The following is a 22,956-nucleotide window of genomic DNA, read 5'->3' on the forward strand; positions in this document are numbered from 1 at the left end:
ATTTATTGAAAACATGTTTCAGATTCATGTGAAGATAATGCAGATGGGTGAAGGTTATGATCCTGACCGTTTCGTTGATCGAGTTCTTCATGGTTTTAAATGCGGCATTTGCCAGTGTGTGTTAAACGAGCCACGATTATGCCAGGCAGAAGAACATAAATTTTGTTTAAACTGCATATCTCAACATCTTCCTAATTTCCAGACATGCCCAGAATGTCGGCAACCCCTCACTTTGGAAACTTTGAAATGTCCTGGAAAACACCTCCAGAACATTTTATCAGAGCTGAGAATCAAGTGTGACTACATCAATCGAGGGTGTCCCGAACATGTTGAGCTTGGAAATCTACAAAATCATGTGAATAATTGTGAATACCGTCCAGTAACGTGTGAAGAGTGCCACCTTGAAGTAAATGCAAAAGATGAAGACAACCACAAAAAGAGTTTCTGTCAGCTTGGTGGAGCCAATATTCAGGGTTTAAAAGATATCAAACTGCGTCAAGAAGAAATGAAAGAAGATTTCACGATTATCAGAGCAAGACAGAAAGAATTCGACGATAAACAGAAGGAACTGCAAGAAACTCAAGACGCGTATGGACAGAAGTTAGATGATATTGACGATGATTTAGGTGAAATTGAGGATAATCAGAGAAGACAGGACCTGGAACTAAAAGGAATTAGTACAAAACTAGATGAAATGGAGGATAATCAGAATTTACAAAGGCAGGAACTGAATGAAGTCACCAATCGTTCAGAAGAAATTCAGACCTTCACGAATTCAATTCAGGATGAATTGAGAGGCGAGGTCGCAGAGCTTAAAGGACGACACGATGGTATTTACGACGAAGTAAATAAAATTAAGGTAATGCTATCATAATAATTGTGTTATAACATTTTCAACCAAGGAGAGGTTTCGTGGTTATAAGCTTCGAAAGTATCTCGAAACTAGGACCCCCCCTGAAAACCCCACTGTTAGTATGAAACACAGCTCTTTGGTTGGTTAATCTGGTAGAATTGCCGCATTTGATTAATTAATAGGTCCTCAAGGTCCTAAAAAATTAGTGTTTGAAGAAGTCTCTGATTTGTCTAATATTTAATTCAGGATGAAGCAAGAGGCGAGGTGACAGAACTTAAAAGACGACATGATAATATTTACGACAAAGTAAAGAAAATGAAGGTAATACCATGCTTTATAATAATTGTGTTATAACATTTTTCGCTATGAAAGTGTTTCGCCGGGTTATAAACGCTGAAAGTACCTGCAAGACTGAGAGGTAGGCACCCCCTTAAAAGGCCACTAATAACAGGCAACCTTGAATGGTTGATCTGATAGACGTACCAGCATTCGATTGGTTCATAGCTTTTCAAAAGTTAGTCGTTGAGGAAATTAAATATTAACCTCGCTAGTATTTATAATCATGTTGCGAATACTTCTTCGGTTTCTGATTAGGTTGATACCAAGTTTTTAAAAGCGCGAAAGCTTTATCTGAAGTTGCATTTTACACCACATTAGCTAAATAAACAAGCCAAACACCTTCACTAGTGCCCTCAAGAAAACAAGAAAAATAGAAAGCCTAAACAAGCAGGACAATGAAATCTGATAAGATCCATATCGTAAGGTGCCTAAGGCCTTGTACACATCTGTTGGATCGTGTTATCTCAGATAAAAAATTTTAACCATCATATTGTAATTTGGACAAATGTCAACAAACTGACACCGTCTCATGCTGAGCTGATGAGACGAAGGTTAATTTTTAACTGATATAGTCAAACCGATATGTACGAAAGACAGCAATCCCCTATCTTAGGAATTAGTATAAGATGATGTTCCTTGTAAAAATGATGTTTCATGTATATTCTTGCGACATAAAATTTAATCTATCATAGTAAGCAGTTTTACCTTTAAGATAATCAGAATATTCTACATCCAGACTCATCTTCATCTTAACTTGTTTCAATCGCCCCGTTTACGAGGTAATTCATGTTAAATGAGTTTAATGAACGGGAGTGAGGTTTTTATTTTAGAAAGCTGTTGACGAGATGAAACAAACCCAATCAGGAATTAACGAGAAAGTAGAGAAAATGGAGGTAAGAACATATTTGTGATAATATTTTATAATTGCTGGTCATTGATTATCATATAAGCTGTCACGTGACGAAATGCACCCTCTCGATAATTATGTCATTTGCCTGAACGGCCTCGTTCAAAAGTAAACTTGGAATGGGCGTTGGCTCCATTGAGCTATATTATAATTCCTGGAAGACTTGTTCCTAATGTTTTGGGCTCAAAAAGTGAAGCAAGAAACATGGCGAATTTTTCGTGCTACGCCAGATATGGTCCGAAGAGGTCATGACAATTACCACTGACACGGCTCAATATTGAGCCCGCTCCAACATTCACCCCCCCTGTATATCGGTATTTTTAAAACACTTGGCAGGAGTAAGTTGTTTTCGTTGCGAATTTTTATTTTTCGACATTTTTTCTACCATTTGTTAATTCCATTTCATTTCATCTTTTAATGTGGCAAACGATTACTAAAAGCTGAAAAATTTCAGTAAATAAGGGTGACATTTGAAAACATTGGCGAATCAAAATCGCGAAGGAATTTGAACGTGAAGTTTACATGAATGTTATTTAGGTTTGGGTATGCTTTGGTGGCTTAAATAATATTATTTATTATATGGCACGCGGTCTTGTGACTAAAATGGCGTGCGCTGATTGGTTCTTTGCCGGTCTGGAATCCCCCAGTATTAGACCCTTGCCGTAGTAACGGTCCGACTCTCATATTTTTGAACAAAAACAAGCTTGCACTTTTATTTTTGACACGAAAAATATCGACGGAGAATGGACGTAGAAGGGCATTATTTGGTACATGTGAATATTATATTTATTCATCTTTGATTTTTGTTTATATTAGTGTATCATTCTTATTTAACGAGTAAAAAACAAAGTTTTGGAAGCCACTTCAGTGCTTGCTTGGCGACTGGCTGGCGAAAGAGCCGGCAAGAATGCTGCAGCGCATTGTATAAATAAATAAACTAAATACTGTATGCCATATAATAAATCTCTAATTAACCGAATACGTTCGGTCCGTACTAGAAAAATATCAGACCTCGGTCTTTTATGTACGGACCTCGCTATCGCTCGGTCCGTACTGTCAAGACCTCGGTCTGATATTTTTCTAGTACGGACATCAAATTCGGTTAATAAGTGGTATGTATTGACCATTTATGATATGAGAATAAACTACAGTTGGGCTTTAGTGTGTGAGAATCAGGTCATTGTCATTGTGCTCAGAATCAGTCTTTTACTGGTGGATAATCTCGTGCTATATATGTGAAAAACAATTAGAATTAATGCCATTCAGCCAAAGGTCAGCTGATTCTGAATAGCCTATTCTCATTTGATTCTCGCCCGGAGATTTTAATTACGCCCGGGAATGCAAATGCGAAATGAAAGTTGTCCGACATTATGTCATGGACGTTGGGCGTTTTTCTAAGTTATGCGCATGCGTGAGTTAAAACTGGTAACTAGCAAACGTTTACAAACGTGTGATTGGCTAAATTAATATTTCGGTTCACGTCAGCATAACTGATATTAATTTTTGAATTATAAAACTTTTTAAAATAATATTTTTCATTTGGGTGGTCTTAAAAATATACGAAAAATTGACTCGTAAAATTGATTAAAATATAATGTAAAAGATGCCTTTGGATAGAAAAATTTTCATTCAAAGGAATGGTAAAAAAATCTACGATTTTGAAGCATTTTTAAAGTGTTTTTGAACAGGTAAATGGGTAGATTTTGTATTTTAAAGCATGCAAGTATTTTGTAAGTTTAATATGTGGATTTATCAACAAATGTATGACACCTCTTTGAATTTATTCGTCAATTTCGTTGAAATGATTTTGATTTGGAAAGTATTTATTTTTAAAGGTGAATTTGTTTAAAAAGTAATTGAAATTTCGCTAAAAATTGTAGTATTTAAAACTATTCGTAGCACAATTATGATTATAGTCGAATTTGATAGCTCGAGAGTCGACTTTATAATTGTACCAAGATATAGCATTTTACTTTACGACTTCGATCATTCAGCAGAAACGAGTATTATAGAATTTCAGTAATGGAAATATAAGTTTATTGCTTCAGGCGAGGGACTTTGCATGCAATGTATTTCCAGTATTATTAAATGTACCGATTCAGTGAGATGTGAGGCGTTAAGAGCATTGTGTTTATGTTTAAGGACAATTCTATAGAGCCTAATCGAGGTAGGGCTCGCTGGGCCTGAAATGCAACCGTTCTAGGCAAGACGTAAAAAACGACGTTTTTCCGTTGTAAACAGAACGAAGACGACGTCTAAAACCCATCATGGGTCTTTAATTATTCATTTCTTTTCAATGACCCATTGTATTGATAGCCGTCGTCGTCGCGTTCGCGTTCTACATGCTTAAGGTCCCTATTATACAGCTCAGTGGTGGAATCCCAAGCGCGAAATAATTATTAATAATTATTAAACTGATGTATCGAAATGTAATTTTAAACGCTTTAGAAGACCGATCGGAACGAAATGAAATTTGGATTTGGGGAGCTGCATTTAGGAAAAAAGGCGTGGTTGTAGCTTGCAGTAGATTTCTCTCCCCTCACATTGTATTTAGTTTAACCATTATGCCTTAAATTGCAACATATGGTCCCTCCAACATCAATTTAAAAGGTTTAAAGGGAGGCTGCTTAACTAGTTTGAGCTGATTTATTAAGTATATTCTTAATAAAATATTGTTTTTTAGAAACGTTTGCAAATTATGGGGGGAATGCAACTAGGACTAAAAGAAGAAGTACATGTAAGAAAAGATTGTGATAATAATATTTCCAATTTGTTGATCATTTCATCGCGATTTATGTCAGGTGACGAATACATTTTAATACACCCTTTCGATTATTACTATTCGTAGTCATAATCGTAATTGTGATCGTAAAGCCTCGCTCAAAATTTGAAAACCCAAAGACATCGATAGGCTCACGATTCATCAGAGCAAGACTCTATTATTGACACTTTAGATAAACACTGAAATTATCCTAGTTCCTGAAGAAATTGTCAATAATTCATATTTGTCGGAAAAAATGGAAAATATGAAAATAGTTTGTCGATTGGTTTTCATATTTTACTGAGCTACTACAAGCTCACTCGCAGCGTTTTTGACGTAAAACACTAATAGAAACACGTAAAGTGCATTTCTAAGGCTTCGAATGACGTCATACAAGAGCAAGTTCTACACAAGTCTCAACATCTGTATCACCAGTAGTCGCTTCAGGCAATAATGCAGGATTAAAACTGAGATTTCCAAGCACTAATTATACTACACTGTGACTTTGTCTTGCAATTCAGGTTAATTTTTTGGCGATACATCAGCGGCTCGAAAGATTTCATAGATTTCTTGATGAATTAACACAAGAAAGAACAACCAACAGAAACAGTACTCAAGCCGAGGATGATCCCATAATTCCAGCTAATAACCAAGACGTTATTATTGTTGGTGGTTGGTATAGCGGTGAAGTCACCTTAGACACTGTTGAAAAATACAATGTTGGTGCGAAGACGTCGACAATGTTACCACAATTGAATCACGCTTGCGAACATTCAGCATCGTGTGTTTACAACAATGACGTTCTTCTCGTTGGTGGTCACTGTAAGCATGCACTTGACACGATCGAAGTTTTGAAAATGGACCAACATCTTTTGCGATGGACAATGTTTGATTCTAAACTGCCTCGCAGATTATTTGGACATGACGTCAAAGTTTATCAAGGGAAATTATATATAATAGGAGGATATGAATGGGATGAAAAAAAAACATCGAATGCAATTTATGAGATTGGTCTTACCCCACCTTATACTACCAAGCTGCTGACGAGAATGCCTGAGGCAAGAGAAGATCTCAGAGCAGAACTTGTTAATGGAAAACTATTTATCTTGGGTGGATCAACAACAGGCAAGTCTGAAGATGCTCTGGACAGCGTTATTGTTTATGATTTCATCAAAAATGAGTTCAAGCCATGTCCATCGTTACCTCTGCCTGTTTGTCGTATGTCCACAGTCACTTGGGGTGATAAGATCATTGTTCTTGGCGGTGAGGGTAGGAATAATCAAAAATTAAAGGACGTCATCATGTATGACACTGAGACAGGGCAAATTGAGCCACTGCCCTTCATGATTCACAAAAGGAGCGCCAGCTCAGCTGTCATCATGAATGACGTCATTGTCGTGTTTGGTGGATGGAATAATGAGCAGGGATGTCTCAACTCAGTGGAATCTTTCACCATTGGTGGAGATGACTGGGAAGAACTGCCAGGTATGATAGAAAAAAGGTGTTTCGTAACTGCTGTTGTAAAACCTCACAACTGAACGTTGTCTCAATATAAACTTCTTATTGTTTCCATGCATGAATATGATAATATTTTGTGTCGTGATGGTCAATCATTGTTTCGGCGCTTTCTTGATATATGAGCAACCAGAAGTCTGTCCCTAATCATAACCCTGAGTCTAACATGAAGTATTTTGTTTATATTTCTGTTTTCTCATATATCAAGAAACAACCATTGTTCCACGTCACGTTGATAACTGCTGTTGTCATCTATAATATTTCCATATTCTTATACTGTGACGTCTGGTGAGGTTTAACCAATATTATTAGTGTGTAAATATGTAACATAAGAAAAATAGATATAGAGATATAATATTTTGTTCATATAGTCAATATTTTACCCTAATATATTATATGATTAGTGTGTAAATAGATTCAATTTGACATTTCAGTCTTAACCAATGGACATTAGCAATATGCAGGACATTAGATCCATTAGTGAAATAAGTTTGATGATAAATATTGATCAATAAAAGATAGATTATCCATGTTTTAATGGCGATCAATACGATTCGTTTCTGACCTTAGACCAGACCATACGCAGGACAATGAGGGTTACATGTTTTAGGAGGGGACAGAGAGGGGTAAAGAGCAGTATTTTTCTAAGAAACATCAGTATTTTTCACCGCATAATTCTTAGAAAAAATGGTGAAGTTCTAAAATATGAACATGGTTCGTCAGCAGTTTCAAGATTTATATCGTCGTTTGCCAAGGATGAACAGGTCGGTAGTTTGGTCTGATCTCAATAAATTAGTGTGTTTAACTGGATAATCCAGATATTTTTTATTCAACCATGTTTTTCGTTGACAACGAAGGGTGGTATTATTCCTGATCTCGTATATGCTGGAGTGCTGGACGACGAGGAATCTGACAACAAAACAAAGTTTCAATTTTCCAACGAGACACAACGAGAGATGGAAAAGAAAACCAAGTCAGCCCTTGGTTGACCAAACCAGGCTCAATATAAATCACTCCAGTTGAAACAAGATAAACCACAACATATTAAGAACAAAACGACATTGTTTACTGAAGGAAAGACCAAGTCATTAGATCATTCTGATGTTCAACAAAAAATTTGGTGAGTTGCTAAAATTTTTATGTATTTGAGTTTTACCAACTTTTCTGAAACACCAGAGCCGTTGTCATCTCAACCACTCTAATATAAGTCTATTCACTTGTCATTACCGACCTATGTTTACACAAATTATTATATGAACCTTTAAAAGATTATTCCAGTATTCTCTGGCTAACAAATAACATATAAAGTTGAGAACTGTTGCTTACGTGAAATATGTACTCGACCAACTCCAATAATTGTTTAATTTCCGGACAGGAAATGAATGTTTGAGGATTATGGTAATAAGTCGAGGCATTGTACTTCGTATTATAACTCAAAGAGAAAGGAATTGAGACAAGAAAAGGAGAGTTTTGTCGCTACGAAAATTACTGGTGAGTTTGTTTATATTTTAAGCGATTTCGTGTGCAAAGTTAGCAGCATTTAGCGAACTTTTCAACGTGTTTTTAACCGGACATAATTTCTGGCTATTTTTCTGAGTTCAAACAGCGAGGCGACGAATGTTGTTTGACTGTATTTAATAATTCAAGGACTTCTCGCCGTTGGTAAAATATTGATTATAAACTAGCGATTATATCACAAAGGACTTCGTGATGAGTGAAGTGTTATCATTAATTCACAACTATAAAGCGATAGTTTAAAAATATGGTGTAATAAACTGTGTTTAAAAGTTGTCATTTGGTATTTTGGTCGCAATCTTTCCACCTTTTCTTCGTTATAAGGAGTCGCAGGCAGGAGCGGGTGAACCAGGGACTCCTGTTGATAAATCTCGGTGCTCATATATAAATTACATGAAGTTTTCCTATATTAGTTACCGGAACATAAATTGATAACAGGCTCAGAGGTGGTTTTTGTAAACAAGAAAACTTTCCACACGAATACATATTTCATCTTGATCAAACTGTGATCCTCGGATAAAACTTTAGGAAACTCCACGTCAGCATGCTTCAATATTACTTGGAAATGCATAATAATTCCTAGAAATCAATAGCAGGCATGTTTCTCTGAAATCTTGCATATTATAAAGTGATCGATTAAAAAAGTGATTGATTTTGTCTATTTCAATCTGTTGACAATAACAGCGATCAAATGTCTATTTCTGTGACATAATATATTATGATTATTATCATGTTTTTAAAATTGCGAAACTTTTTATCAGGAAGTAAAGGGTCTTTGATGTCCATATAAGGTAAACAAGATCACCCCCTTCGTCACGAGACTTTGCGCAATTTGTTCAGTCATTTGGAAAGCTCTAAAGATGCAGTTTTACACCACAATGAAAGAAGCTATATTGCCACCGTGAATGTAGTTCTCGCGACATTGTTTGGTAAGTGTGTTTACATATTTATTTTAGTCGAGATGTGAGCAATCTTAAATAACAAAACGCACGCATTGACACGATTAACTCTGGCGCAATATGCTGATAATTTTGAGTCGCGTTCAACGATATTTTAGTCAGGTTTCATTCGTTTCAATTCGTCTCGATTCCAAAATCTTAATTCATTGTAATTCGCTGTGGATATTTAGGATTCAGCGTAGCACAAGCCAGGAATTGTGACATGTGTACTGTATTAGTAAACACTCAGGGGCCGGTTGTATCAAGCCCGTTTAACTTAAACGGTGGATAAGTCAAAATTAAATAACACTCTTACATCTTTCTTGAATGAGTCAACTTGAATATTATGCACTGAATATGTAGTTGCAAACAATATCTTTGTATTAAAGTCAAAAACATTTAGTTCGCTTGTTAAATAAAACGATAAACTTGCTTTCTATTTTGAACTTAAGCTAAACGGGCTTGATACAACCGGCCCTTGATAATTTAATAATTTTGAGTCGCGTTCAACGAGATTTTAGTCAGGTTTCATTCGTTTCAATTCGTCTCGATTCCAAAATCTTAATTCATTGTAATTCGCTGTAGATATTTAGGATTCAGCGTAGCACAAGCCAGGAATTGCGACATGCGAGTTAGTAAACACTCAGGGGTCGGTTGTATCAAGCCCGTTTAGCTTAAACGGTTGATAAGTTCAAAATAGAAAGCAAGTCTGCCGTTTTATTCAACAAGCGAACGAAACATGTTTTTGACCCTAATATAAAGCTGCTGTTTACAACTACATATTCAGTGCATAACATTCAAGTTGTCTCATTCAAGGGAGTTGTAAGAGTGTTATTTAATTTTGACTTATCCACCGTTTAAGCTAAACGGGCTTGATACTAGCTTGATTTTAACCTACATCATAATATTCTTGTAGATTACTGTACATACATTTTGACTGCTTTGGCGTCAATAGATTCCAAATTTTGCAGTGATGAGGAAAGGTTAATTATCATTAACACACAACTATAAAGCGATTGTTCAAAAATAACGTGCAATAAACTGCGATTATTTTGAAACTGTCCTCAGTCGTATGAAATGTTAAATTACAATCAATGAACCATCATGAACCATAAACATACATTCAAATTAATTACACGCACAAAATTCGTAGTGAACACAAATACAAACGCCTCTCTCAAAGTGCAAAATTCTTTCCGTCAAATTTGTGGAATCCAACTCTGACAAATCTTGTCTAAGGAATGACACAAATCAGTCACATTACTTTGGGTCTTAAGTTGATAGTTGGACTACACAGTGTCTGTGTGATTACATAGAGCAAGGCATCCCAACTAAGCGAGATAGTTTCTTAGACGCTAAACCAGACTAGATTAAACTCACTAAACTAAGTCAAATATCAGTAAATATTAAATTACAACAACCCAATAACACTCGAATCAAAGGCACAATATCCGTAGTAGATTCAAGTGCAAACGCGTTTCTCAAAATACAAATTAATACTCGCAACATGATTCTTGAAATGGTATTGTCAAAACAAAGACGTTTTGATAAATTTTGTGTTCTTGTGAACAATAATAATTCAGTCAATGACACGACCATAATACTAGTAATCTCACGTTGACACTGGGATATCAATGAATGCAAATGAATTCAATGAATACAACTTTCACAGCATGATGACAGAATGACGTAAGTTATGAAAATGTCATGGATACAATAAATATTGCACAAGGTATCAAGGTGTTGTCTTTCACAAAATATCGTTTATCGCGTTAGCAGCAGCTTACTGCAGAATATTTAAGCGAAAATTATAATTCATCAGCATTGGTAAGCTAATTTGATTATAATTTTGTTGTATGATTGCATGGCGACTTTAGTAATTATAATAACTTGTAGGTACACCACGTAAGTATTAAATACTGCAAAGCTTAAATATTGCACTGATGAAGGTCCGGGTTAACGGACCGAAAGCTTTGCAGTATTTAATACTTACGTGGTGTACCTACAAGTTATTATAATTAATTTGATTATCTTTGTGTGGTTTAAGTTGCATGGTCTGTCACTGTCAATATCAGCCTCGCTACCAATCACTGTAGGTTTGATAGTTCCACTGGTCGCCACGTTTACACTTTACCAGATTCCCGAGTCATGAGATTAACACTTGTCGTTTTCGAGTAATTTTGTCAAAAAATCTTAGTTTTTTCGCAATTATTGTTTGATTTTATCGTAAAATCCTAATTCAGAGCGTGTTCAGAGCGTTCTCAAACTGCAAAATACGATATCGTGTCAGAGACAGAGGGAATATTGTACAGTGTAAACACAACTATGAACTATTGGGCAGCGAAGCGTTCCTTGAGGATGATATTTAAAATCTTGTGTTACTTATAAAACATAAGAACTTTATCGATATCAATCGTTTCCCTTTGTTGCAATCGTTTTAAACAAGTCATTCCCGCCGATGTGAAATAGTCCAGATGTAAACTTTTCGTTATTGTTGAATAATAATAATTCCAATCGGTCATTGTTGATTGCACATACGTCATAGCAATATTCAAATACATCAACCACCTTGACATTTAAGGAAATAATTTATGGCAATAATTTTTTTAACTATTCATTGAAAACATGTTTCAGATTCATGTGAAGATAATGCAGATGGGTGAAGGTTATGATCCTGACCGTTTCGTTGATCGAGTTCTTCATGGTTTTAAATGCTGCATTTGCCAGTGTGTGTTAAACGAACCACGATTATGCGAGGCAGAAGAACATAAATTTTGTTTAAACTGCATATCTCAACATCTTCCTAATTCCCAGACATGCCCAGAATGTCGGCAACCCCTCACTTTGGAAACTTTGAAATGTCCTGGAAAACACCTCAAGAATATTTTATCAGAGCTGAGAATCAAGTGTGACTACATCAATCGAGGGTGTCCTGAACATGTTGAGCTTGGAAACCTACAAAATCATGTGAATAATTGTGAATACCGTCCAGTAACGTGTAAAGAGTGTCACCTTGAAGTAAATGCAAAAGATGAAGACAACCACAAGAAGAGTTTCTGTCAGCTTGGTGGAGCCAATATTCAGGGTTTAAAAGATATCAAATTGCGTCAAGAAGAAATGAAAGATAATTTCACCATGATCAGAGCAAGACAAAAAGAATTTGACGATAAACAGAAGGAACTAGAAGAAACTCAGTACGCGTATGGACAGAAGCTAGATGATATTGATGATGATTTGGATGAAATGGAGGGTAAACGGAGAAGACAGAAACGGGAACTAAAAGGAATTCGTACAAAACTAGATGAAATGGAGGGTAATCAGAATTTACAAAGGCAGGAACTGAATGAAGTCACCAATAGTTCAGAAGAAATTAAGACCTTTACGAATTCAATTCAGGATGAATTGAGAGGGGAGGTCGCAGAACTTAAAAGACGACACGATGGCATTTACGACGAAGTAAATAAAATGAAGGTAATACCATCATAATGATTGTGTTATAACATTTTTAGCAAAGGAAATGTTTTGTGGTTACAAACTTTGAAAGTATCTCGAAAATAGGAAACCGCCCTGAAAACCCCACTGTTAGTATGAAACACAGCTCTTTGATTGGTTAATCTGATAGAATTAATTGCCGCATTTGATTAATTAATAGGTGCTCAAGGTCCTAAAAATTAGTGTTTGAAGAAGTCTCTGATTTGTCTAATATTCAATTCAGGATGAAGCGAGAGGCGAGGTGACGGAACTTAAAAGACGACATGATAATATTTACGACAAAGTAAAGAAAATGAAGGTAATACCATCATAATAATTGTGTTATAACATTTTTAGCTACGAAAGTGTTTCGCCGGACTGAGAGGTACGAACGCCCTTAAAAGGCAACTAATGACAGGCAACCTTGAATAGATGATCTGATAGACGTACCGGCATTCGATTAGTTCATAGCTTTTCAAAGTTAGTCGTTGAAAAAAATGAATATTAACCTCCCTAGTATTTATAATCATGTTGCAAATACTTCTTCGGTTTCTGATTAAGTTGATACCAAGTTTTTAAAAGCGCGAAGCGTTTATCTGAAGTAGCATTTTATACAACATTAGCTAAATAAACAAACAAAACACCTTCACTAGCGCCCTCAAGAAAACAAGAAAAATGGAAAGCCTAAACAAACAGAACAATGAAATCTGATAAGATCCATATCGTAAGGTGCCGAAGGCCCCAGTTTCAACTATCACTTCATAGATTATATTCTATCATGTCACCACAGAGAAAATTTTGTACACATCGTGTTACCTCGGATCGTGTTACCTCGGATAAAATATTTTAACCATCATATTGTAATTTAGACAAATGTCAACAAACTGACACCGTCTCAAGCTGAGCTGAATATTCAGCACCTTCAAATGGGAAGAAAACAAGATCAAATCGAAGCGAGACAAGATGAGACGAAGGTTAATTTTTAACTGATATAGTCAAAGCTACATATACGAAAGACAGCGATCCCCACTCTTAGGAATTAGTATAAGATGATGTTTCTTATAAAAAAACAGCTTACAATGATGCTTCTTCTATATTCTTGCTACATAAAATTAAATCGTTTGAGATAATCATCATATTCTTCACCCAGACTCACCTCCACCTTAACTTGTTTCCATTTCCCCGTTTCCGAGGTAATTCATATTAAATGAGTATGAACGTGAGTGAGGTTGTTATTTTAGAAAGCTCTTGACGAGATGAAACAAACCCAATCAGGAATTAACGAGAAAGTAGAGAAAATGGAGGTAAGAATATATTGTGATGATATTACATAATTGCTGGTCATTGGCTGTCACGTGACGAAATTCACCCTCTCGATAATTATATCATTTGCCTGGCACACACAAACTTTCAATTTAAAAGGTTTTCTATTGTCATTGGATTTAGCGGCATATTCTTAACCTTCACGCACAAACTTGCACAGTGTAAAAAACCGCGGCATGTGAACCCTAAAGCCCCATCTGTTGCGATGGGCCTGCTTAGATTGAAGGTGACGACAGCGCTCAGATGATCCTCTTTCAAAAGAAACTGTCGGTAAAACGCTTGGTCGGTTGATTTTACTGCGATACCACAAGCTTGGTAGAGTGATTTGCTGTGAACACTTTGCAACGCTAACTACAACACTCTTAGAAATGTCGTAAAATACAATTCTAAGCTTTAAAAATGCATCGTTTATTCACAAGAGCATGCCAAAGATGCAGTTACACTTTAGCCAACATCGTCAGTAAATCCTAGAATCTGCAGCCCCAGTGGTCACTCTATGTGTCAGTACAGGAGATTTCAGAGCACTAATGATGCTACACCGTAACTCTTTATTTACAATTCAGGATAATTATGAGGTTATAAAGCAGCAGTTGGAAAGACTTGAAGGATTATTGGGTCATCTATTCCAAGAAAATATTGTCAACAGAAATGGGGCTCAAGCTACGGATCCCACAATTCCAACTAACAACATAGACGTCATTATTCTTGGTGGTTTGTATGACTTTGGGGAAGCACCCCCTTTGAATACTGTTGAAAAATATAATATTGTTGAAAAGAGGTCGACTATGCTACCACCATTGAATCATCCTCGAGTAGGATCAGCTTCGTGTGTTTACAACAATGACGTTCTGGTCGTTGGTGGTTTCGATGGTAAAGATGCAACTGACACGATCCAAGTTTTGAAGATGAACCACCATCCTTTGCGATGGACAATGTTTGATGGTAAACTGCCTGTCAAAATATCTGTTCATGACGTCATAGTTTATCAAGAAAAATTATATATAACAGGAGGACATGACTGGAATGAAAGAGAAACATCGAACGCCATTTATGAGATTGCTCTTACCCCACCTTATACTGCCAAGCTGCTGACGAGAATGCCTGGGCCAAGACAAATTCACAGAGCAGAACTTGTTAATGGAAAACTATTTATCTTGGGTGGATCAACAACTGGCGATAGTGAAGATGCTCTTGACAGCGTTGTTTTTTATGATTTCATTAAGCATGAGTTCAAGCCATGTCCATCGTTACCTCAGCCTGTTTGTAGTATTTCCACAGTCACTTCGGGTGATAAGATCATTGTTCTTGGTGGTGAGAATAAGAATGCTCAGGCATTAAATGACGTCATCATGTATGACACTGAGACTGGGCGAAGCGAGAGACTGCCCTCCATGATTCACAAAAGGAGCGGCAGCTCAGCTGTCATTATGAATGACGTCATTGTCGTGTTTGGTGGATGGAATACTGGGCAGGAACATCTCAACTCAGTGGAAACCTTTACCATTGGTGGAGATGGCTGGAAAGAACTGCCAGGAATGATAGAAAAAAGGTGTAATGCAACTGCTGTTGTAAAACCTCACATCTGAAAGTTTTCTCACTATAAAGTTCTTATTGTGTCCTTGCATGAATATGATAATATTTTATGTCGTGATGGTCAATCATTGTCCCGGCGCTTTCTTGATATATGAGCAACCATCGGCCGGTTGTATGAAAGCCGGATAGCGCTATCCACCGGATAATGTTTTAAAGTCGCTTTAAAGTCACCCGTTGTTGGGTATAACTTTGATTAAATCTTAGTATTCCTAAATTGAGGATCCTCTTAAATAATTGTTGGTTCCGAAGATGAAATTTTATTGCTTTTCGAGCATTTTTAAACGGTTGAAAAAACCACTATCCGGTGGATAGCGCTATCCAGCTTTCATACTACCTGCCCCAGAAGCACAGAATACCTATCAGAAGAACAACTCCATTGTTTTTTTCGTAAGTGACTCAGCAAGTACCGTTAATGGAAGCAATCAGGTTAGATCTAAATGTAAATAAATTTCGCTCGATTTTTCATCAGCCAAAATCCTTCTTATGTTAATGTAATAATATCAAAGATAAACATTGTTTAATTTGTGACTGAAATTAAAATGTATAGAGGCTGTGTGTGTCTTAACTGGATAATCCAGATATTTCTTATTCAACCATGTTTTTCGTTGTCAGCGAAAGGTGATATAATTCCTGATCTCGTATATGCTGGAGAACTGGACCACGAGGAACCTGACAACAAAACAAAGTTTCAATTTTCAACGAGACACAACGAGAGATGGAGAGAAAACCAAGTCAGGCCTTGGTTAACCAGACCAGGCTCAATATAAAACATTCCAGTTGAAACAAGATAAACCACAACATATTAAGAACAAATGGCATTGTTTACTGAAGGAAAGAGCAAGTCATGAGATCATTCTGATGTTCAACAAAAAATTTGGTGAGTTTCTTCCAATTTTTATGTATTTGAGTTTCACCAACTTTTCTCAAACACCCGGCAGTGCCGTGGTCATCTCAACCACTCTAACATATTATCCATTAAACTTTACATGGACCGACCACATGGACCGATCTAGCCTGTTTCCTATATTATCGCAAGCAATTTTTGACGTTTCGATTATGTAATCGCGCTGGGAATTTGTCAACGCATGCGCAGTGTTACACACATGCATAAACAACAATGGCTTCTGCGTTTGCTTAATTTTCTTCGGTTGCTAAATTTCAGCCCGGCAAAAATTACTCATATAATCGTTTGCTAAATTTCAGCCCGGGAAGGCGGGCTAGCCCGGTCCATTAACCAGCCCCTTAGCATCATATGTGGTATAACAACTGCCTAAAATAGGATTAGTCATTATCGACCTATGTTTACACAAATTATTATATGAACCTTTAAAAGATTATTCCAGTATTCTTTGGCTAACAAATAACATATAAAGTTGAGAACTGTTACTTATGTGAAATATTAACTCGACTAACTTCAATAATTGTTTAATTTCCGGACAGGAAATGAATCTTTGAGGATTATGGTAATAAGACAAGGCATTGTACTTCGTATTATAACTCAAAGAGAAAGGAATTGAGACAAGAAAGGGAGAATTTTGTCGCTACGAAAATTACTGGTGAGTTTGTTTATATTTTAAGTGATCTCGTGTGCAAAGTTAGCAGCATTTAGCGAACTTTTCAACGTGTTTTTAACCGGACATAATTGCTGGCTATTTGTCTGAGTTCAAACAGCGAGGTGACGAATGTTGTTTGACTGTCTTTAATAATTCACGCGACTTCTCGCCGTTGGTAAAACATTGATTATAAACAAGCGATTATATCACAAAGTATTTCGTGATGAGTGAAGTGTTATCATTAATTCACAACTATAATGCGATAGTTTAAAAATATGGTGTAATAAACTGTGTTTAAAAGTTGTCATTTGGTATTTTGGTCGCAATCTTTCCGCCTTTTCCTCGTTATAAGGAATCACACAGGCAGGAGCGGGTGAACCAGGGACTCCTGTTGATAAATCTCTGTGCCCATATTTAATAATTTAAATTACATGAAGTTCTTGATGGGGAAAATCATGTGTTATCATTAATGCACAACTATAAAACGTTCAAAAATATTGTGTAATAAACTGTGTTTATTGCAGAACTATCCTCAGAGATATAAAACATTGAATTACAGTCAATGAACCATCGTAAAATTCGAATCAAAATGCCACAATCGTTGTAAACAAAAACAAAAGTGCAAAAGCTTCTCTTAAAATGCAAATGTGAAAATGACTTTCAATATTGCCCAGAAATGGATTGTTAAAACCGAAACCAGTTCTGAAAAATATTTTATTACACCGGCAGATAATAAATAAATCAATTAAACGTTTAATGTTACTTGGAATCTCAAGTTGATAGTTGAAATTTTCAGATCAGAATTTAGCGAGCACATTTATAAATTATTGACCAAGCTTGCCGACTATGATCGCAACTTTCTCAAATACAAAACCAGACAAAACAAACTCGCTAGCTAAACTTAAGTCAAATATTAGCAAATATTAAATTACGATTACCCAGGATAACACAGAATAATCAAAGGCACAATATCCGTAGCAGATTCAAGCGTAGCGTCTCTCAAAATGCAAATAAATTCTCGCAACATGATTCTTGAAACGGTATTCTCAAAACAAATACGTTTTGACAAATCTTGTCTTCTTGTGAGCAATATTACTTCGCGGTTAATGAATCTCTGGTTGATACTTGAACATCAATGAAATGCATGATAATAAAGATTTTTTGTCGAAGCCAGACAGTTAGTTCCTTATAACGATATTGGTAGACTTCCTTTAGAACCACGGGATGTTTTGAACACAATACACCTACGTCATATCAAGGTGTTGTATCTTAGACACAAAATACCGTCGAGACGATGCTAACACCAGCTTCTTGCTGAATTTCAAAGCGAAAATCTGTCATAATTCATCAGCTTTGGTAAGTCTAATTTGATTATCTTTGTGTGGTTTAAGTTGTATGGTCCGTCAGTGTCAAAAATGCCTCGCTACCAATCACTGCAGGCTTGATAGTCTCACTGGTCGCCACGTTTACACTTTGCCAGATTCCCGAGTCACGAGATCAACACTTGTCGTTTACGAGTAATCTTTGTCAACAAATCTTAGTTAATTCACAATTATTGTTTGATTTTATTGTAAAATCCTAATTCAAAGTGTTCAGAGCGTTCTCAAACTCCAAAATACGATATCGTGTAAGAGACAGAGGGTATAGTGCACAGTGTAAACACAACTATGAACTATTGGGCAGCGAAGTGTTCCTTGAGAATGATATTTTAAATCTTGCGTTATTTATAAAATATAAGAACTCTGTAGATATCAATCATTTCTCTTTGTTGCAATAGTCGTAAACAAGTCCTGCCAATGTGAAATAGTCCAGATGTAAACTTTTCGTTATTGTTGAGTGGTAATAATTCCAATCGGTCATTGTTGATTGCACACACTCCATAGCAATATTCAAATACATCAACCACCTTGACATTTTCATGACAATTACGTCCAAATGAAATCCAGGCTAAGGAAGTAATTTATGGCAATAATTTCTTTAACCATTTATTGAAAACATGTTTCAGATTCATGTGAAGATAATGCAGATGGGTGAAGGCTATGATCCTGACCGTTTCGTTGATCGAGTTCTTCATGGTTTTAAATGCTGCATTTGCCAGTGTGTGTTAAACGAGCCACGATTATGCGAGGCCGAAGAACATAAATTTTGTTTAAACTGCATATCTCAACATCTTCCTAATTCCCAGACATGCCCAGAATGTCGGCAACACCTCACTTTGGAAACTTTGAAATGTCCTGGAAACTATTTCAACAACATTTTATCAGAGCTGAGAATCAAGTGTGAATACATGAATCGAGGGTGTCCGGAGCATGTTGAGCTCGGAAATCTACAAAATCATGTGAACAATTGTGAATACCGTCCAGTAACGTGTGAGGAGTGTCACCTTGAAGTAAATGCAAAAGATGAAGACAACCACAAGAAGAGTTTCTGTCAGCTTGGTGGAGCCAATATTCAGGGTTTGAAAGATATCAAACTGCGTCACGAAGAAATGAAAGATGATTTCAAGATTGTCAGAGCGAGACAGAAAGAATTCGACGATAAACAAAGGGAACTGGAAGAAACTCAAAACGCATATGGACAGAAGGTAGATGATATTGACGATGATTTACATGAAATGGTTGGTACTCAGAAAAGACAGAAACGGAAACTCAAAGAAATCATCGATAATTGTGAAAAAATTCGTACAAACCTGGATGAAATGGAGGATAATCAGAATTTACAAAGGCAGGAACTGAATGAAGTCACCAATAGTTGTGAAGAAATTCAGACCTTCACGAATACAGTTCAAGATGAAATGAGAAGCGAAGTGACAGGAATTAAAACAATGCATTCTAATATACAGAAACAAGTAAAGAAAATTAAGGTAAGGAAAGATTTATCTGTTATGACTATTAGTATTGTTTTATTAATTTTTGAATGTCATCAATATATTCTATATTTTTGAATGCTTTGAAAAAAATGGTTGAAATATAACTATCTGGTACATAGCGTTACCCAGCCCTAGCCGGTATCCCAGCAGATTTGGATCCCCCTAAAAAGGACCCCCTTGGACATATTTGCCATCTAGCAGATATGGACTAGGGGCCAATTTAGAGGGGGGCATATTCGCTGCCAGAACGTATTTAAGAACACACTCTCAGATGAGTTAGATCGTGTTACTTCGGAGAAAATTTTTTAACTGTTGAACTGCAATTTAGACGAATGTCAACAAACTGACACCGTCTCAATCTGACCTGAAATATCGTCAACTTGAAATGGCAAGAAAACAAGATCAAATGGAAGTGAGACAAGATGAGACGAAGGTTAATTTTTAACTGATATAGTCAAAGCGATATGTACGAAAGACGGCGATCCCCTCTCTTAAGAATGAATTAGTTTAAGATAATTTTTCTTAGAAAAAAACAGTATAGGATGATGTTTCTTCTATATTCTTACTATATAACATTTAGTTTATCATGATAAGTAGTTTCATCTTTAAGATAATCACCATATTCTACATCCAGACTCATCTTCACCTTAACTTGTTTCCATCGCCCAGTTTTCCGAGGTAATTCATGTTAAATGAGTTTAATGAACGTGAGTGACGTTGTTTAGAAAGCTCTGGATGAAATGAAACAAACCCAATCAGGAATTAACGAGAAAGTACAGGAAATGGAGGTTCATCACCTTGAAATGGCAAGAAAACAAGATGAGACGAAGGTTAATTTTTAACTGATATTTTCAAAGCGATATATACGAAAGACAGCGACCCCCTCTCTTAGGAATTAGTATAAGATGATTTTTCTTAGAAAAAAACAGCTTACAATGATGTTTGTTCTATATTCTTGCTACATAAAATTTAATCCTTTGAGATAATCAGCATATTCTACATCCAGACTCATCTTCACCATAACTTGTTTCCATTTTCCCGTTTCCGAGATAATTCATATTAAATGAGTATGAACGTGAGTAAGGTTGTTATTTTAGAAAGCTCTTGACGAGATGAAACAAACTCAATCAGGAATTAACGAGAAAGTAGAGGAAATAGAGGTAAGAATATATTGTGATGATATTACATAATTGCTGGTCATTGGCTGTCACGTGACGAAATGCACCCTCTCGATAATTATGTCATTTGCCTGGCACACACAAACTTGCACAGTGTAAAAAACCGCGGCATGTGAACCCCCAAGCCCCATCTGTTGCGATGGACCTGCTTAGATTGAAGGTGACGACATTGCTCAGATGATCCTCTTTCAAAAGGAACTGTCGGTAAAACGCTTGGTCGGTTGATTTTACTGCGATACTACAAGCTTAGTAGAGTGATTTGCTGTGAACACTTTGCAACGCTAACTACAACACTCTTAGAAATGTCGTAAAATACAATTCTAAGCTTTAAAAATGCATCGTTTATTCACAAGAGCATACCAAAGATGCAGTTACACTTTAGCTAACATAGTCAGTAAATCCTAGAATCTGCAGCCCCAGTGGTCACTCTATGTGTCAGTACAGGAGATTTCAGAGCACTAATGATGCTACACCGTAACTTTTTATTTACAATTTAGGATAATTATGAGGTTATAAAGCAGCAGTTGGAAAGACTTGAAGGATTATTGGGTCATCTATTCCAAGAAAATATTGTCAACAGAAATGGTGCTCAAGCTACGGATCCCACAATTCCAACTAACAACCAAGACGTTATTATTCTTGGTGGTTGGTATACCTTTAGGGGAGCACCCCCTTTGAAAACTGTTGAAAAATATAATATTGTTGAAAAGAGGTCGACTATGCTGCCACCATTGAATCATCCTCGAGTAGGATCAGCTTCGTGTGTTTACAATAATGACGTTCTTCTCGTTGGTGGTCACGATGGTAAAGAACGAACTGACACGATCGAAGTTTTGAAGATGAACCAACATCCTTTGCGATGGACAATGTTTGATGGTAAACTGCCTGTCAAAATATATCGTCATGACGTCATAGTTTATCAAGGAAAATTATATATAATAGGAGGATATGACTGGAATGAAAGAAAAATATCGAACGCCATTCATGAGATTGCTCTTACCCCACCTTGTACTGCCAAGCTGCTGACGAGAATGCCTGGGCCAAGACAAATTCACAGAGCAGAACTTGTTAATGGAAAACTATTTATCTTGGGTGGAACAACATATCTCGATAGTGAAGATGCTCTTGACAGCGTTGTGGTTTATGATTTCATTAAGAATGAGTTCAAGCCATGTCCATCGTTACCTCAGCCTGTTTGTCATATGTCCACAGTCACTTGGGGTGATAAGATCATTGTTCTTGGTGGTGTGGATAAGAATTACCAGGAATTAAATGACGTCATCATGTATGACACTGAGACGGGGCAAATTGAGCAACTGCCCTCCATGATCTACAAAAGGAGAGGTAGCTCAGCTGTCATCATGAATGACGTCATTGTCGTGTTTGGTGGATGGAATGATGAGCAGGGTGGTCTCAACTCAGTGGAAACCTTTACCATTGGTGGAGATGGCTGGAAAGAACTACCAGGAATGATAGAAAAGAGATTTAATGCAACTGCTGTTGTAAAACCTCACATCTGAAAGTTTTCCCAATATAAACTTCTTATTGTGTCCTTGCATGAATATGATAATATTTTGTGTGGTGATGGTCAATCATTGTTTCGGCGCCTTCTCGATATATGAGCAACCAGGGGCCAGTTGTATCAAAGCCGGATAGCGCAATCCACCGGAAAGTTTTTAAAGTCGCTTTAAAGTCACCCGCTGTTGGGTATAACTTTGATTAAATCTTAACATTCCTATATTGAGGATCCTCTTTAATAATTGTTGGTTCCGAAGATGAAATTTTATTGCTTTTCGAGAATTTTTAGAACGGTTGAAAAAACCTCTATCCGGTGGATAAGCGCTATCCAGCTTTCATACAACCTGCCCCAGAAGCACAGAATACCTATCGGAAGAACAACTCCATTGTTTTTTGCGTAAGTGACTCAACAAGTACCTTTAATGGAAGCGATCAGGTTAGATCTAAATGTATATAAATTTCGCTCGATTTTTCATCAGCCAAAATCCTTCTTATGTTAATGTAATAATATTGAAAATAAACATTGTTTAATTTGTGACTGAAATTAAAATGCATAGATCCTGCTATGCTGGCGGTGAAGTATTTATACAGCGGCTTTAACAAGCTACAAATTGCTTCGTCTA

At 36.4% G+C, this 22,956-nt stretch overlaps 1 protein-coding gene across 2 annotated transcripts in view; it reads left to right on the forward strand.

The window, feature by feature from the left end:
• LOC114538477 (cilia- and flagella-associated protein 58-like) overlaps positions 1 to 22,545 on the forward strand; it is a 76,367-nt gene extending 53,822 nt beyond the window's left edge. For both annotated transcript variants that reach the window (XM_028559657.1, XM_028559658.1), the window contains 6 exons: positions 13,541 to 13,603; positions 18,774 to 19,631; positions 19,966 to 20,070; positions 20,363 to 20,467; positions 20,735 to 20,797; positions 21,313 to 22,545. In XM_028559657.1, the coding sequence (XP_028415458.1) occupies positions 13,541 to 13,603; positions 18,774 to 19,631; positions 19,966 to 20,070; positions 20,363 to 20,467; positions 20,735 to 20,797; positions 21,313 to 22,335 (2,217 nt within the window). In that variant the 3' untranslated portion in view covers positions 22,336 to 22,545. The remainder of the gene's footprint in view (positions 1 to 13,540; positions 13,604 to 18,773; positions 19,632 to 19,965; positions 20,071 to 20,362; positions 20,468 to 20,734; positions 20,798 to 21,312) is intronic.
• The last annotated feature ends 411 nt before the right edge of the window (positions 22,546 to 22,956 follow it).

Source organism: Dendronephthya gigantea, unplaced genomic scaffold (assembly GCF_004324835.1).
Source record: "Dendronephthya gigantea isolate DGI-Jeju-01 unplaced genomic scaffold, DenGig_1.0 000185F, whole genome shotgun sequence".
NCBI lineage: Eukaryota > Metazoa > Cnidaria > Anthozoa > Malacalcyonacea > Nephtheidae > Dendronephthya > Dendronephthya gigantea.